Source organism: Erpetoichthys calabaricus, chromosome 2, assembly GCF_900747795.2.
Source record: "Erpetoichthys calabaricus chromosome 2, fErpCal1.3, whole genome shotgun sequence".
NCBI lineage: Eukaryota > Metazoa > Chordata > Cladistia > Polypteriformes > Polypteridae > Erpetoichthys > Erpetoichthys calabaricus.
Genome location: NC_041395.2, coordinates 348,330,295 through 348,348,895, shown reverse-complemented (window position 1 = coordinate 348,348,895; position 18,601 = coordinate 348,330,295). Strand labels below are relative to the sequence as shown.

General features: G+C 42.5%; 1 protein-coding gene across 1 annotated transcript in view; it reads right to left on the bottom strand.

Annotated features, from left to right (window-relative positions):
* Positions 1-18,601, bottom strand: part of otog (otogelin) — a 305,832-nt gene that overhangs the window by 193,347 nt on the left and 93,884 nt on the right. Inside the window, exons 16-18 of the mRNA XM_051922624.1 lie at positions 13,468-13,600; positions 11,526-11,703; positions 5,270-5,394 (exon numbers count right to left, since the gene is read on the bottom strand). Coding sequence (XP_051778584.1) covers positions 5,270-5,394; positions 11,526-11,703; positions 13,468-13,600 — 436 coding nt within the window. The remainder of the gene's footprint in view (positions 1-5,269; positions 5,395-11,525; positions 11,704-13,467; positions 13,601-18,601) is intronic.

Sequence of the window (18,601 nt, the reverse complement as noted above, 5' to 3'; positions counted from 1 at the left end):
GGCAAAGAAACGCGCGTAGACAGAGTTTCAAATTGCTGCGTAGCACAACTAACCAGACCCAGGGCTTTATATACCTTAAAGATACACTTGGGACATGACCGAAAACAAGAGATAAAGAGGTGCCTACGTGTGTATTCAAATGTTGATTATGGGACCTACATGCTTTACGTGACTTTCATAGACATTTATGGCATCACTGTGAGTGTGAGGCCCGACTGACAGGTGTGTTCATAAATGACAAGACAAACGGCGAGCACAGCTAACAAGATGTGGGGCAGAACAGTGAGGCTTAAGCAGAAGTGAACCACGCACATGGGCATCTTGTTAAAAGCGCAGCATCCCACGCGTGTGTACGCATTTATGAAGGGGCAGAAGGAATCCAAATTATGGAAACCTTCACTAGGCTTACTTACTAATGTTGTTTCCAACCTTCATGATACGTATCAGTACTGAACCCCATATTAAATGCTGATCAACTTTCATTATCATTTCAAAACAGCGTTACAATTCTCGTGAAATGACCTGCAACAAAACTGGCGCTTCACTTCACAAAAAACAAAGCAATGCGGAACAAATGTCGCTTTGCTTCCAGCAAAATTTGTACCACTGATAGACAAAGGAAGGCCTTTACTTCATATCCGGAAGAGTTTACGTGTATTAATTCTGCATGCGTTCGTCCGTCGTTTAGTATTTATGTAAAAATCTCTACTTGGGTAAAAATCCTTTCCCATCACATGTAGACATGTGGTGTGTTCTGCTAGTTCAGTCTCCATGTCGTGAACTAGGAGTCCCAGGCACCATCACGAGGACCGAAACCCCATGGGAATTTCCAGAAAGAGACCTCGGAGATCGAGATCCCACTCTATCTGGACATCGGGGAATGCAGCTCAAAAATCAACCAAATGTTGAATCGAAAAGCCACCCCGGACAACATTCTGCTAATCTACAGTATACAGGAGGTTGACCATCTGTAACTACCTCCATCACGCGTGTGGCTCACTGTTTGAAGACCACTCATCGCCCGGCATCAGTTTCATGGGTTCACTTGATGTTTGTTAAGAATAACACGGCAGGTAATATTTTAATTAAATATAGAGGCGAACTAAGAGTCCCAATCACCATCATGAGGACCGGAACCCCACAGGAATTTTTGACATTACTATCAACCCGTCCAGAAGACCAGAAAGTGACATCAGAGACAGAGACATGTCACCAAACGAGATCCCACTCTATCTGGACATCGGGAAATGTAGAGTAGCTCATACATCAAACAAATGCTGAATCTAAAAGCCACCCAGGACAACATTCTGCTAATCTACGGTACACAGGAGGTTGACCATCTGCAACTACCTCCATCACGCGTGTGGTCCACCATTTCAAGACCACTCATCGCCCGGCATCGCTGTTGCGGGTTCACCTGATGTTTGTTAAGAATAACACAGCAGGTAATATTTTAATTAAATAAGGAGGCGAACTAAGAGTCCCAATCACCATCATGAGGACTGGAACCCCACAAGAATTTTTGACATTACTATCAACCCATCCAGGATACCAGAAAGTGACATCAGAGACAGAGACGCGTCACCGAACGAGATCCCACTCTATCTGGACATCGGGGTATGTAGAGTAGCTCATACATCAACCAAATGCTGAATCTAAAATCCACCCAGGACAACATTCTGCTAATCTACGGTACACAGGAGGTAGACCATCTGTAAATACATCGCTGTTGCGGGTTCACCTGATGTTTGTTAAGAATAACACGGCTGGTAATATTTTAATTAAATGTGGAGACAAACTAAGAGTCCCAATCACCATCATGAGGACCGGAACCCCACAAGAATTTTTGACATAACTATCAACCCATCCAGGAGACCAGAAAGTGACATCAGAGACAGAGACATGTCACCGAACAAGATCCCGTTCTACAGTATATGGATGTCAGAGAACACAGCTCTTGAATCAACTGATTGCTGAATCTAAAAGCCGCCCAGGACAATCTATGGAAAACATTCTAAGAGTATATATCACGTGGCCTGTAGGGTGGGGGGGGGGGGGGGGGGGGGGGGGGGGGGGGTGGGGGGGCACATGTGCAACCCCCAAACACAAAATAACACCAAAGAAACTAAAAATATAAGAGAAGTGTTGTGAACTGGGAGTCTCAAGCACTTAAGACTTCCAAAGCACTTCCAATAAAGCCCAGTAGAGGGGGATATCACCGTCAAACCCTGGCTAGTAGTTAGGGAAGACACCAAGTCTTTATAGAATTAATGATTTATTCTTCACCAAAAACATTTCAATCACAATGAAGCTCCAAAGGTAAATGGAAACATCCAAAAGACAAAGGCAATCCAAAGGTAAGGCCATAAAAACAAAAAACAAAGAAGAAAGTCGAAAAGTTAGCCATTCTGTAACAAAGAGAATTTACAACTCCCCACATCAGACTTCACGAGACGGTCACCGAATGAAAGGAATACCCCACCCAAAAAATGATATCGTCAGATCAAAGACAGGGCAGCACCTGACGCTGTGGAGAGGAGAGCAACCAGGTGCATCATGGGACTTGAGGACATGTCCTATTTTGACAGACTCTGAGCACTAAACCTCGAGCAGAGGAGACTGCGGAGGGTTTCCTCATCAGGTCTTTAAAATCCCTACAGACATCGATAAATGAGAACAACATTGTACTCAAGGACACCTAGTGGAGACTACGGGGAAGTGCATTTGAGGTCCTTCATTACACAAAGTGTAGTGGGACTCTGAAACAAACTGAGCCACAGAGTTGAAGCAGAAGCCTTGAGAACCTTTAGGAAGAATCAGGAGGAGACATGGGGACAGCTGAGCTATGAGCTAAATAGACAAGCTTGATGGACTGAAGGGTCTCCTCTCGTTTGTCAGATTTCCTCAGTTCTTTTTATTAACTCCATGTTGTTAGTAGGAATGGCCAAAAAAAGTTTTAACTCTCATGTTTTTTATGGAGAACCGGGATATGAAAATTCCTGACGCAAAAGACTTGAAAAGGGGACCAAAAGAGCAAACACCCTGAAAGCCTCCATTTACTTGAGTCACAAAGGTCCATACGTGAGGTGTGCTGACGACCAGACACACATTTCTTGGCTACAATGTCGTTCAATGAACCAGCTCTGCTGAAACGCTCTTGTGAACGGCTATTGAGTGGGATTGAGGACTGAACTGAAGACCCATCACTCACCTCATTCGTTACCAGTTTTTGGGTGGGCTGTTCCTGTAAGCCACCAACATGAAGTTACGTCAGCAGGCACCTAAGTGAAGCTTTGTAAATGTCGTGAAGGCCAATAAAGGTCTTACTGGCTAACGTCACATGACCGACAGATGCACTATGGGTCTTATCGAGTCTAACGTGTTAGCTACACACGCCGTTGAGCTCATTTCAATAAGGAGACGCTTCTGCACTTAGATGGAAGTGCTGGACCAAACATCAACTCTCTTTGTATTGTCAACCGGCCATAAAATGAAACGAATGTAAGATAAAAATGAGCAAAACATAAAAGGCCTGCGGGGAGTTATGAAGAAAATAGTCAAACTGATACAAGAACATCAGAAAAACCAATGATAACAAGAGCAGGCCATCCAGCCTGACAAGCTCATCCATCCTATTCATCTGGACTGTCCAGAGTGACATCAAGATCTGGAGGTCCCTGGAGGTCCTACTGACCACCACACTACTTGGCCAGTCACTCCATGTGTCTGTAAAGAAAAAACTTTCTAAAATTTGTGTCCAGGTGCTCTGGAAGAAGAATTTAAAGTAACAACTGGAATCCACTGGGCTAACTGCTTAGATCCTTTTAAACGCGTCCGCCATGTCACCTCCTATCCTGCATTTATCTACACTAAGAAAAGGTTCAGCTCCTTCCACCTCTCCTCCTTGCTCAGATGTCTTTGTCCCACAATCAGCTTCATCGCTCTTCTCTGGACCTTCTCCAGACCATCGGAGGAAAAGTTTGGGCTGCTGCTGGAAGAGGCATTGGAAAGGCCAGCAGGGGGAGCTCACCAATGTCCCAGTGCAGTGATGGGGACGCTATGCTGCAAAAACTGGTGATGACCTTCTGAGGTCATTGAAGATCCCTGGGCTTCGTTCATAAAGAGTGTGGGGGGGGTATCCTGATGTCCAGGAGACATTGTCCTCCATGGCCTTGTCTGTCTTGCTTGCCTTGTCCCCACCTGTCTGTCTAATTGACTAGCACCTGTCATCTGTGACCACTTCACCGCCAAACAGCTAACATGGCACTAAAATGGCAGCAGCCACGTCATCAAGGTGGGTGCTACATATTGGTGGTGGTTGAAGTGGCCCCCCTCTCGCTATGTAAAGTGCTTTGAGCAGTGAGAAAAGCACAATAGAAATTAGACAGGGTTGAAATTATTATTCTTATTCTCTAACGCCGCCGTGTCTTCTTTGTCACATGGGGTCTGAAGCTGCACACAGCCCTCCAGGTGAGACCTGACTAGCACGTCATTTAACTTAAGAAGATCCCCCCTGACTTGGACTCCACTCCTCGTGACATTTAACCCTGAGGTCCTCTTAGTTTTCCCGAGTGCTTCGACATGCCGTCGTGATGCAGACATCGACCGGCCCACCATGACCCCCGGACTCTGCTCATGAGAGGTTGTCACGCTTGTGTATTGGAAGATCTCCTCACGGGCTCGATCAAGGCAGCTAATAACCCACCAGGACATGCTTGTCTTCTTCTCTCCCCGCAGTGCCAAGAAAATGCCCAGTGAGGGCACTTAGCTCCGCCCCTTCCAGTTTACCAGCTATAAGTAACCCGGCTGCCCGTAAGGAGGCATCTTTTGTGACCACAGCTACCCGCCAGACACATCTCCCATGATAGACCCTAAAATCTGCAGTGAGGGCCGCATCCATTTTATTTTACATTGTGCCCAAGGGCATGAAGCCCAGTGCCAAGTGGCATTCTATAGTTGGACAATTCAGTCAACTAAACAGGATGACCCAGTTGGCGTCCCGACTCTTATCTTTGCATTACCTGTCATAGCTGCTGAGTGGGTACTTTACATTTACTGACATTGAATCGTATCATCCACAGATCTGCCCAGGCCTGTGTGCTGACCAAGTCTGCACCCCCATAATAAACCCCCCCACCAGTAACAATTTAGCTGATTCTCTATCATCTGGTAAGAAGTTCACTACATATACATATGGGTTATACATATATTAGCCCAACAACTAAATGGAGGATGTCACCCTGAAGACCAATGGCAACACAAAACTCACCGGCCTGCTGGTGTGCGTCACACGGGTCAAACTGGTGGAGGTTGTGGTTCGGTACGCAGGCAGAAGTGAGCTTCCAAGAGTTTCCAAAAAGCTGAGGGGAGCTCTCGATCATTCCAGCAGGAGAGCTTAGGAGAAAATATAAAATTAGCAGGAAACAAATCTTAAATTGTTGATAACATCGTATCAGACACAGGCAAATGCTTTAGTGTCATCCATTCATTGACCATGGGGGTGGTGGCAGCGGGTGGGGGACAGCAGCGGGATGGGACGGCGCACTTTAACAAACACACAAAGAGGTGAACACGTGGCCTCAATGAAAATCAATACGAGGATCATCAGTCATGAGATGGGACAGTGTCTTATGGGTTTGGGAACAACGAAATTACGGGGACACCACCCGCCGCTAACACCCTAGAGTGGTGGAGAAACTCACAGAGGAGAATGGACGTCATTTCTGATGTGATGATGTAAGCCTTGATGCCGACCGGCCTTCTGTGTGTATGAAGCTCAGCACCTCCAGGAGTCAGCGTCCACATTCGGACCCGCTAGAGAACTAAGGGCCTCATAGAGCCTTGGGAACACACAAAAAAGAGGAACGCAATGTGTGTGTGCAGCTTCACACGCAAACGGCGGCGTTCACAAAAAGGTGGAACACGCGCAGATTTACGGCAGCTCTGAGCCACGTGACTGCAACATTTTGGAAAAAGGGGGAAATGACGGGACCCTCAGTCAAACCCGGAAAAGTCACAACTTTGCTTTCTTTTGAATTTTTTTGCATTCTGGTGTGTGTTCAGACCAACGCGTGTGTGTGTGTGTGTGTGTGTGTGTATTTATTTACTTACTTATTTACTCAACCTATCTTCTGTTTGCTTATGGGACAAATACAGTTATTCTGTCTATCTATCTATCTGTCTGTCTGTCTGTCTGTCTAATCCTGCCAACTACTCTAAAATCCATCTATCTGTCAATCATATAGTGCCTTTCACTATCTCTATATCTATCTTGCATATAGTGCCTTCTATCTATCTATCTATCTATCTATCTATCTATCTATCTATCTATCTATCTATCTATCTATCTATCTATCTATCTATCTATCTGTTTGTATGTCTGTCTATCATATAGTGCCTTTCACTATCTATCTATCTATCTATCTATCTATCTATCTATCTATCTATCTATCTATCTATCTATCTATCTATCTATCTATCTATCATATAGTGCCTTTCATTATCTATCTATCTATCATATAGTACCTTTCACATCTATCTATCTATCTATCTATCTATCTATCTATCTATCTATCTATCTATCTATCTATCTATCTATCTATCTATCTATCTATCTATCTATCTATCTATCATATAGTGCCTTTCACATCTATCTATCTATCTGTCTATCATATAGTGCCTTTCACTATCTATCTATCTATCTATCTATCTATCTATCTATCTATCTATCTATCTATCTATCTATCTATCTATCTATCTATCATATAGTGCCTTTCATTATCTATCTATCTATCTATCATATAGTGCCTTTCACATCTATCTATCTATCTATCTATCTATCTATCTATCTATCTATCTATCTATCTATCTATCTATCTATCATATAGTGCCTTTCACATCTATCTATCTATCTATCTATCTATCTATCTATCTATCTATCTATCTATCTATCTATCTATCTATCTATCTATCATATAGTGCCTTTCACATCTATCTATCTATCTATCATATAGTGCCTTTCACATCTATCTATCTATCATACAGTGCCTTTCACATCTATCTATCTATCTGTCTATCATATAGTGCCTTTCACATCTATCTATCTATCTATCTATCTATCTATCTATCTATCTATCTATCTATCTATCTATCTATCATATAGTGCCTTTCACATCTATCTACCTATCTGTCTATCATATAGTGCCTTTCACATCTATCTATCTATCTATCTATCTATCTATCTATCTATCTATCTATCTATCTATCTATCTATCTATCTATCTATCTATCTATCATATAGTGCCCTTCACATCTATCTATCTATCTATCTATCTATCTATCTATCTATCTATCTATCTATCTATCTATCTATCTATCTATCATAAAGTGCCTTTCACATCTATCTATCTATCATATAGTGCCTTTCACATCTATCTATCTATCTATCTATCTATCTATCTATCTATCTATCTATCTATCTATCTATCTATCTATCTATCTATCTATCTATCATATAGTGCCTTTCACATCTATCTATCTATCTATCTATCTATCTATCTATCTATCTATCTATCTATCTATCTATCTATCTATCTATCTATCTATCTATCATATAGTGCCTTTCACATCTATCTATCTATCTATCTATCTATCTATCTATCTATCTATCTATCTATCTATCTATCTATCTATCTATCATATAGTGCCTTTCACATCTATCTGTCTATCATATAGTGCCTTTCACATCTATCTATCTATCTATCTATCTATCTATCTATCTATCTATCTATCTATCTATCTATCTATCTATCTATCATATAGTGCCTTTCACATCTATCTGTCTATCATATAGTGCCTTTCACATCTATCTATCTATCTATCTATCTATCTATCTGACAACTCAAGTGTATAATAATTCATGTCACTGAGTTGCTGTGATGAAGTGAGCTGACATGACAAACACATAAAACCTCTAATGTGATGAATGTGGCGTACAGAATGTATTCCAGTTGCCTTTTAAGAGGGCCAGTGCTGTGTGTTTGCACTAAAGAATGTTTTTGGTTCCTCGTCAGTTTATATCGGTCAGTGGATTCTCAGTGGATTGGCTGACAGGTCAGGGGTATCTGAGCCAAGCTTGACTCCATCATGTCTGCCATTAACTTGGATGGTGTGGGTAGACACACAAAGAGCAGAACATGTTTTTTTTTTCAATATAAAATGTCAAAATTTGTGCCTGGGCAGCACGGTGGCACAGTGGGTAGTGTTGCTGCCTCACAGTAAGTAGACCTGGGTTCGCCTCCCATGTCCTCCCTGCGTGGAGTTTGCATGTTCTCCCCGTGTCTGCATGGGTTTCCTCCCATGGTCCAAAGACATGCAGGTTAGGTGCATCGGCGATTCTAAATTGTCCCAAGTGTGTGCTTGGTGTGTGTGTGCCCTGCGGTGGGCTGGCGCCCTGCCCAGGGTTTGTTTCCTGCCTTGTGCCCTGTGTTGACTGGGATTGGCTCCAGCAGACCCCCGTGACCCTGTGTTAGGATATAGCAGGTTGGATAATGGATGGATGGATGGATGGATGGATGGATGGATGGAAATTTGTGGCTGTGTCCAGTTCTCCTAATATGATCAGAGCCACTGACTGCCCTTGCATTGCAATAAAGGCACCTCGCGAGAATGACTCTGTTTTCGTAAGCAATGACATTCCATTAACATGTTATCTGTGATGCCAAGATCAGACAGACAAACCTTGTGTCTCAGTGGCCTGTGATTCATTTATTTGAGGTAAAGTAGCTTTGGCAGACATGACGGTGCTGGGGGTGCTGGCTGACTTGATGGTAAGTCAACTGGCTGAACCCTTCAGTGTTTCAGGTGGCCTGTTCTGTTCATTGTAACAGTAATGACATTGTTTCACGTGGCAGGTAAGAGCAGCTACCCACTCAGTTGCTGGCAGCCTATGCCTTTCCCAATGAAGTTATTTAGCATCCCGATTGCATATGTATGAGGTTCATTAGCATAGTCCATATATGGATGCTTCAGGATGGTGATTGAGGTGCAGTCACATGTGGCGTAGGTGATTTACAAATGGGAAATTTCATAAAAATGTGCATGCGCCATGTTTTATGAATCCAATTTTTTTTTATTGTACGTATTTTCCAGTTCTATTTTATTTTTTTTGCCGTGCCCGTATTTTCAGGTTTCAAGTTTTATAAATGAAGCCTCTGGATGGAGCTCCTTTAGCCTTTTGCTATTTTGCAGTGTGGCAGTTGGCTCTTATTCTCACATGACGTGTGCTTTGGACACTGTTATTTAATGGGCTCTCCTTTGGGACCCCACCACTGATTTGACCGTTGCCTTATTTCGTTTACAGTGCAAATATTGTAACAGATATATATATATATATATATATTGTCACAGAGGCGTGCATGGGAGGCAGTCTAAGGGCTTAACTGGGGATAAGACGCAGAGTCAAGGGGTGATGAACTGCACTGATGCCTCTCCTCCCTGTTCCACAGACCACCAGAAGGAAAGCCCAGCTAAAGCTCCACCCACTTTCGTTACCGGACCACGCCCTCTTACAGACCTCACATCTAGCTAGAACCCGCCCCTTCCTGCAGAGCTCCACTAAGAGCCAAGCACTCCGTCCTCTACAGCACTCACTGTTGACTCGGTCCGTTGTGATTACTCGATATTACTTTCTTAATTCTGCTGCTTTGCCTACAATATAAGGGGTGGACCCCCAAACCTTTCTATTTTGTTTTGGCTCTTTAACTATATATATATATATATATATATATATATAAACTACTCCAAAAAAACAAAGGAACACTTTGAAAACCCATCAGATCTCATGCTGGCCATCTCTACTGCTATGGACTGATATGGTGAAGTGTGAGGAACGAAAGGATGGAAATGAAAATGATCAACCGACAGAGGGACCCCCCAAAAATCACCGGGAAAAAATGACGGGGTAGGCAGGCGAGTCCATTTGGCCCAAATTTCATTGCAGCAACTCCAGATCATACTCAGTAGTTTGTATAGCACCCCCCCCCCTCCATGCCTGACCACGTCCTAATGAGATGATGGATGGTGTCCTGGGGATCTCCTCCCAGATCTGGACTAGTGGCATCACTGAGCTCCTGGACAGTCTGAGATGTCAGATGGACCCAAACATAATGTCCCACCCAGAGGTGTTCTGTTAGATTGAGGTCAGGTGACTGAGCATGGGGGTGGGAGGGGGGCAGTCAATGGTATCAATTCCTTCATCCTCTCGCCCCTTCAGGCCGGGCATTGTCGTGCACCAGGAGGAACCAGCATAAGGTCTGTCAATGGGTCCAAGGATTTCATCCCGATACCTAATGGCAGTCCTGCGGTGCCCACCATTGTCTAGCCTGTAGAGGTCTGTGCGTCCCTCCATGGATATGCCTCCCCACCCAGACCATCACTGACCCACCATCAAACATGTTACAGGCAGCAGAACGTTCTCTGTCGCTTCTCCAGACCCTTTCACGTCTGTCACATGTACTCGGTGTGAACCTGCTCTCATCTGTGAAAAGCACAGGGCACCTGCCAATTCTGGTATTCTATGGCAAATGCCAATCGAGTTCCATGGTGCCCACTAGAGGACATCAAGCCATAAGGAAAACCTCTTGAAGTCTGTTTCTGATTGTTTGGTCAGAGACATTCACACCAGTGGCCTGCCTACCTGCTGGAGATCATTTTGTAGGCTCTGGAAGTGCCCATCCTGTTGCCCAAAGGAGCAGATATCGGTGGGTCCTGCTGATGGGTTAAAGACCTTCTACGAGGGACCCTGTCCAGCTCTCCTAGAGGAACTGCCTGTCTGTCTCCTGGAATCTCCTCCATGCCCTTGAGACTGTGCTGGGAGACTCAGCAAACCTTCTGGCAATGCCACGTATTGATGGAGAAGTTGGACTACCTGTGCCAGCTCTGTAGGGTCCAGGTATGGTCTCATGCTATCAGTAGTGACACTGACCGTAGCCAAATGCAAAATGAGTGACAAAACAGATGTCAGTGGCCTCCCTGCACCTGTTAACCCATTCATTCCTGTTTTGGGGGTCGTCTCATTGTTGACCCCCCTCTAGTGCAGCTGAAACGGATGAACAAGCCCCTCTGCTACTCAACTGACCACATCAATAGCCCACAAGTGTCACTGACGTGATGCTATACTCGCATTATAAAGGTCCATTTCATTGTTTGAACATTATATATATATGTGTGTGTGTGTGTGTGTGTGCGCGTTTGTATGCATATCTCTGTTTGTCTTTTGGTTCATTTCCTACTCTCCTTATTTCCATCTTTCCCTCTGCTGATGGTTGGTTGCTGGTTGTCGGTGGCTGACGAGGGGGGCTGCATGCGGTGGGACAGTCCGATATACGGCAGCTCGGACTCATATTGGGTTTGGGCCGTGTGGCGACTTTTAAGGGGGTCATTGCGATGTGACACGGCAATCCGCCATTAAAGATTCTAACGTGACGTTATTACATGAGGAACATGAAGAAAGTCTGTGACCTTACAGGAAGTCATCTTGAATGTTTCCGTTAAACGTCCCGCAGAGCCCAATGGTGTCGTCCTTCCATGAGGGGTCCACCCGCAGGTACAGTCGCAGTTCCTTCCAGTTGTAGTGTAGGAGGAGCCCGTCTTTAGTACTCAGCAGCAGAAACATAGAGGAGAGCTCCTGAACCTGGAAGACAGCTTAATGAAGATAGAAGGGGTCTTATTTCTCTTTCTCATTTAAACAAAACAAAAAATCATATATTTTATGGCCAAAAGTTTGTGGACAACAGAGCATCACACCGATTTGAGCTTGTTGGACGTCCAGTTCAAAAACCAGGGACGTTAATATGGAGTTGCCCCCCCTGGCATAGCCCCCCTTCTTCAGCGTGTGCCCATTTGGCGTTGGACGAGAAGCCCAGGCTCCCAGCCGCCATTCCAGTTCATCCCCAAGGTATCCAGTTGGACTGAGGTCAGGGCTCCATGTGGGACACTCGGGCTCCTCCATGTCCTTATAGACACAGGGGGCACAGTGACGGTAGAACACAAAGGGTCTTCCCCACACCAGAATTGTCTAAGGGGTCTTTTTCTGCTGCCACATTAAGAGCTCCTATCCGTGGAAGTGAGTTGTCCAAGCCCATACCCTGCCATTGTCCCTCGCTCCACTAAACTTTACAGCGGGCACTATGCCATCTGGAAGGTGGCACTTTCCTGGCATTCACCAACCCTAGATTCAGCCATCAGACTGACAGCCAAGAGTGATTCACCAATCCAGAGGACACGTTTGCACTGCTCCAGGGTCCGATGGTGGGTGGCATGTCTGTGGCAGAGCGATGGGCACTGAGCAGACTCCTGTCAATCATTGAGAATCCACTCCAGCTGATGCTTGGCATCAAGCATTGGGATCTTAGGCCTGACCATGGAAACCCATTTCATGAAGCTCCTGATGCACAGTTCTTGTGCTGATGCTGCTTTCAGAGGTGGTCCAATGATCAGAGACCATTTTTAGCACTTGTGGTCCCACTCTGTAAGTCTGAGTGGTCAACCATTTCATGGCAACACTCCCAGTAAACAATAATGGCACCCACCTTTGACCAGGGCAGAGCTAACCAAGTTAAGACTGGGGCAGTGCCATGTTTAAAGTTCCTGTGCCCTTCATTACTCCCGTTCTGTGCGTCAGTGGACATTGCTTGGCTGTGTGTGTTGATTTGATGGACCTTCTAAGAACAAAACATCTGAGCTCAAACACGTGGATGCCATCCACAGACTTTTGACCACATATTTGCCTCTACAGCTCTGTTTCTCAATCTCTTTAGTATTGCGACCCACTTTTTGCCATGCAAGTGTGTTTGTGGTCCACCAAAGGGGTGAGAAGGAAGCCCCCTTGGTGAATCAAGTGCTATTGTTAGAGCAGAGAGAGGTCCCACTTTGTGAATCAAGTGCAATATGGATGGAGGGGGGGTCCCCAGTGGAGAATTGACCGTGAATGGAAGAGCAGGTTGGGGATTTGTGAGCCGTCTTCAGAGCAGTGACCCACTGGGACCACTTGACGGCCCACTACCACTACAAACAATGGCAATTTGTGACCGTTGGCAGAAGCCCCTGAATCCAAAAGTTTGTCGTGACCCAGTGATTGAGGAGCACCAACCTCGAGTACAATGAAAATGAAACAAATGGCTGCAACCTCACAAAATGTGAACAAAGTGAGGGGCTCTGAATCCCCTCTGAATGCATTTCGACAAATTTTTTTATTTCAAAAATATTTCACAAATTAAAGAAAGATCTTCTTTAGCCCAAGTACACTTCTCACCCAACTTATCTCTGGATGAAACTTTTGGCTTACTGTGGTCACTGTTTTGTAACCCCCAAACTCCCCCAGGCCCACCCCGGCACTCGTTAAGCACGTTTGATTTTGAGATCCCACCACTGTGTCACTTGAAAGAAGAACTTAAATGAAATGTTTACCATCGGAATAAGGCAGTCGGATTCTGTACTGGCCGGACGCAAACACCTCTCCTGTGTGCGTGATGGTAATTTGAATCCTGGGGTCTTCATCAACCATGACATTCACCGACTGGATACAGGAGCCATCCAGATTCTGCAAAGGACAGGATTTCGATAATTAAAACTACTGACAGCAGCAGACCTAAAGCCAGTCAGTCAGTCAGTCAGTCAGTCAGTCAGTCAGTCAGTCAGTCAGTCAGTCAGTCGGTCAGTCACTGTCCAGCCCACTATATCTAAAGTATCACTGAAAAAAGTTACATTAACAATACCTTGGGGTCAATTTGACCCCATAGTAAAAAAACAGACTGAATAAAAACACCATTTAGGACAATATTTTGCTTTTCTCCAGATAATATTATACAACAAACGTTTGTACTCAAATATTGACAAACAGAGGCGTATCCACACTGGTCATAGTACAGAAACGGCACTAACGCGACATTCTGATATCCTCTGATGAAGGAAACTCCACTGTGATTCTGCTGTTAGACTTAAGCACAGCGTTTGACTCCATCGACCATTCGATTTTACTGCACAGGCTAGAAAATGACGTTGGGCTCACAGGCAGTGACTGCGCTCGCTTGGTTTAGTTCTTATTTATCAAATCGATTCCAATACGTGGAGAAATGTGCTGACGGGACTCCATCATTACACACAGAAGTTCAATATGGTGTCCCGCAGGGCTCAGGACTGGGACTGTCACTGTTTTACTTTACAGGCTTCCATTGGGATCTCTCATTAGATGTTCATGTTCACTCGTATGCAGATGACACCCAGTTCTACTTTTCTTTTAGACCAAATGAAGTTTCTGCAACGTTCTCTTTAATTAGTTCTGTTCGTGAATTAAAGTCCATCAAGGACTTTGTTAAATGGTGCGACTCAAACCACCTACACCTGAATACCAGCAAAACCAAGGAGCTGGTGGTGGATTTTAGGAGGACCAGGCCCCTCATGGACCCCGTGATCATCAGAGGTGACTGTGTGCAGAGGGTGCAGACCTATAAATACCTGGGAGTGCAGCTGGATGATAAACTGGACTGGACTGCCAATACTGATGCTCTGTGTAAGAGAGGACAGAGCCGACTATACTTCCTTAGAAGGCTGGCGTCCTTCAACATCTGCAATAAGATGCTGCAGATGTTCTATCAGACAGTTGTGGAGAGCGCCCTCTTCTACACGGTGGTGTGCTGGGGAGGCAGCATAAAGAAGAGGGACGCCTCACGCCTGGACAAACTGGTGAGGAAGGCAGGCTCTATTGTAGGCACGGAGCTGGACAGTTTGACATCTGTGGCAGAGCGACGGGCACTGAGCAGACTCCTGTCAATCATGGAGAATCCACTGCATCCACTGAACAGGATCATCTCCAGACAGAGGAGCAGCTTCAGCGACAGACTGCTGTCATCGTCCTGCTCCACTGACAGACTGAGGAGATCGTTCCTCTGTCACACTATGTGACTCTTCAATTCCTCCTGGGGGGTTGTAAACGTTAACATTACACAAAGTTATTGTCTGTCTGTATACCTGCATTGTTATCACTCTTTAATTTAATATTGTTATTATCAGTATGCTGCTGCTGGAGTATGGGAATTAATAATAAAGTATCTATCTATCTATCTATCTATCTATCTATCTATCTATCTATCTATCTATCTATCTATCTATCTATTATATAGTGCCTTTCACATCTATCTATCTATCTATCTATCTATCTATCTATCTATCTATCTATCTATCTATCTATCTATCTATCTATCATATAGTGCCTTTCACTCTATCTATCTATTATAAAATGCCTTTCACATCTATCTATCTATCTATCTATCTATCTATCTATCTATCTATCTATCTATCTATCTATCTATCTATCTATCTATCTATCTATCTATCTATCTATCTATCTATCTATCATATAGTGCCTTTCACTCTATCTATCTATTATAAAATGCCTTTCACATCTATCTATCTATCTATCTATCTATCTATCTATCTATCTATCTATCTATCTATCTATCTATCTATCTATCTATCTATCTATCTATCATATAGTGCCTTTCACTCTATCTATCTATTATATAGTGCCTTTCACATCTATCTATCTATCTATCTATCTATCTATCTATCTATCTATCTATCTATCTATCTATCTATCTATCTATCTATCATATAGTGCCTTTCACTCTATCTATCTATTATAAAATGCCTTTCACATCTATCTATCTATCTATCTATCTATCTATCTATCTATCTATCTATCTATCTATCTATCTATCATATAGTGCCTTTCACTCTATTATATAGTGCCTTTCACATCTATCTATCTATCTATCAATCATATAGTGCCTTTCACTCTATCTATCTATCTATCTATCTATCTATCTATCTATCTATCTATCTATTTATCTATCTATCTATCATATAGTGCCTTTCACTCTATCTATCTATTATATAGTGCCTTTCACATCTATCTATCTATCTATCTATCTATCTATCTATCTATCTATCTATCTATCTATCTATCTATCTATCTATCTATCATATAGTGCCTTTCACTCTATCTATCTATTATAAAATGCCTTTCACATCTATCTATCTATCTATCTATCTACCTATCTATCTATCTATCTATCTATCTATCTATCTATCTATCTATCTATCTATCTATCTATCTATCATATAGTGCCTTTCACTCTATCTATCTATTATATAGTGCCTTTCACATCTATCTATCTATCTATCTATCTATCTATCTATCTATCTATCTATCTATCTATCTATCTATCTATCTATCATATAGTGCCTTTCACTCTATCTATCTATTATAAAATGCCTTTCACATCTATCTATCTATCTATCTATCTATCTATCTATCTATCTATCTATCTATCTATCTATCTATCTATCTATCTATCTATCTATCTATCTATCATATAGTGCCTTTCACTCTATCTATCTATTATATAGTGCCTTTCACATCTATCTATCTATCTATCTATCTATCTATCTATCTATCTATCTATCTATCATATAGTGCCTTTCACTCTATCTATCTATTATAAAATGCCTTTCACATCTATCTATCTATCTATCTATCTATCTATCTATCTATCTATCTATCTATCTATCTATCTATCTATCTATCTATCTATCTATCATATAGTGCCTTTCACTCTATCTATCTATCTATCTATCTATCTATCTATCTATCTATCTATCTATCTATCTATCTATCTATCATATAGTGCCTTTCACTCTATCTATCTATCTATCTATCTATCTATCTATCTATCTATCTATCTATCTATCTATCTATCTATCTATCTATCTATCTATCTATCTATCTATCTATCATATAGTGCCTTTCACTCTATCTATCTATTATAAAATGCCTTTCACATCTATCTATCTATCTATCTATCTATCTATCTATCTATCTATCTATCTATCTATCTATCTATCTATCTATCATATAGTGCCTTTCACTCTATCTATCTATTATATAGTGCCTTTCACATCTATCTATCTATCTATCTATCTATCTATCTATCTATCTATCTATCTATCTATCTATCTATCTATCTATCTATCTATCTATCTATCTATCTATCTATCTATTTTCATTGGAAATTAATCTTTTAATTCTCGCGGATACGTGTCTTCATTGGGAAGAAACATGACTTCTCCCTGATGGCAACACGAATTAGATGATCTACCAGTCTCAGACTTAAAGTGTAAAGCCCAACAATTTCTGTATACTTCTGTGTCCATAAACGTGATCTCTTTTCGCTGTTCTGTTATTTCACCAAGTAATAATTTCCGTTAGTAAAGATCGCATTAGCAGAAACAATCAGTTTATGGGACTTTCGAATTTTAGTACTTTCATAATCTCTAACCTGCTCTGCATGTTTATCGCGCCATCGTTTTTGAACCTCTTTACGACATTCTACTTTGTCTCCTGCTCTTTGTCTTTTATTTCTGCCCCTGTTTGGACTTGCTAAGTTTTCAATTCCACTTGGTCCGGGCTGATTATTACTTTCCTTATATTCCGAATTTACACTTAGATTCTTCATTGTTCTTTTTTGAATTCTTTTGTCTCCAACGCTTTTGGGCCTCTTTTCGACGCACTGCCCTTTCTTCTTCGTTTAGTCGTTGACCTGTCATCTAGAGCGTATCACATTATTGTCCAGAAAAGAACTACAATGAAGGAAACAAATAGATTGAATGTCTAAAAAGACAGTGCAGAAAAGCTTCTTTAAAGGATGAAACTGAGGACTTTCATAAACGAATTAAAATGAGGAAAACGTCAAAATGTATAAGAGCCGAGAGCGCAGGAGGCGTGTCTGATAAAAGCATTCACACCAATGAGAGGTGAGAGGACCGTGAGGGGGCGTGGTCCAATATGGTTGACAGGAGGGCGGGACTTGAAAAAATCTCGTCATGTCCCAGGATTTTTTAATATACCGTATTTACCCGTGTACCACGCACACATTTTTTCCTGAAAATTAGCATTAGAAAATTAGGTGCGTGTCATACACAAGGACATTTTTTTCTGTAATGTTTACTTCTTCTGGTTGGGCTCTCTCGCTCACTCTCTCTCTATCTCTCCCTCTCTCTCGCTCACTCTCTCTCTATCTCTCCCTCTCTCTCGCTCACTCTCTCTCTATCTCTCCCTCTCTCTCGCTCGCTCTCTCTCTCTCTTTCTCTCTCTCTTTTTCTCTCACTCTCTCTCTCTCTCTCACTCACTCTTTCATCATGCAACAAAAACAGAAGGGCATTTCGTGGAAAGCGTACCCTAAACTCTTCCTACACAATCACAACGCGCGTCGTACACGGGGCAAATTTGTTTTGTGATTTTCTTTGTAAAAATTAGGGTGCGCGTCTAACACGAGGGCGCGTGGCACACGAGTAAATATGGTAATAAAGAGACAAAGAATCCTATTAACTTTTGGGCCACTTCTCGTGAAGTGAGTTCTCTCGCAAATTTTCAAGTAAACAGATCGATGATTCCAGTTTTGTATAGAAATTTAAAATGGTAAAACGCAAACAGATATGAAATTTGAGAAAAATCACTCGACCGGAAGTCGTACTTTATTTAAAA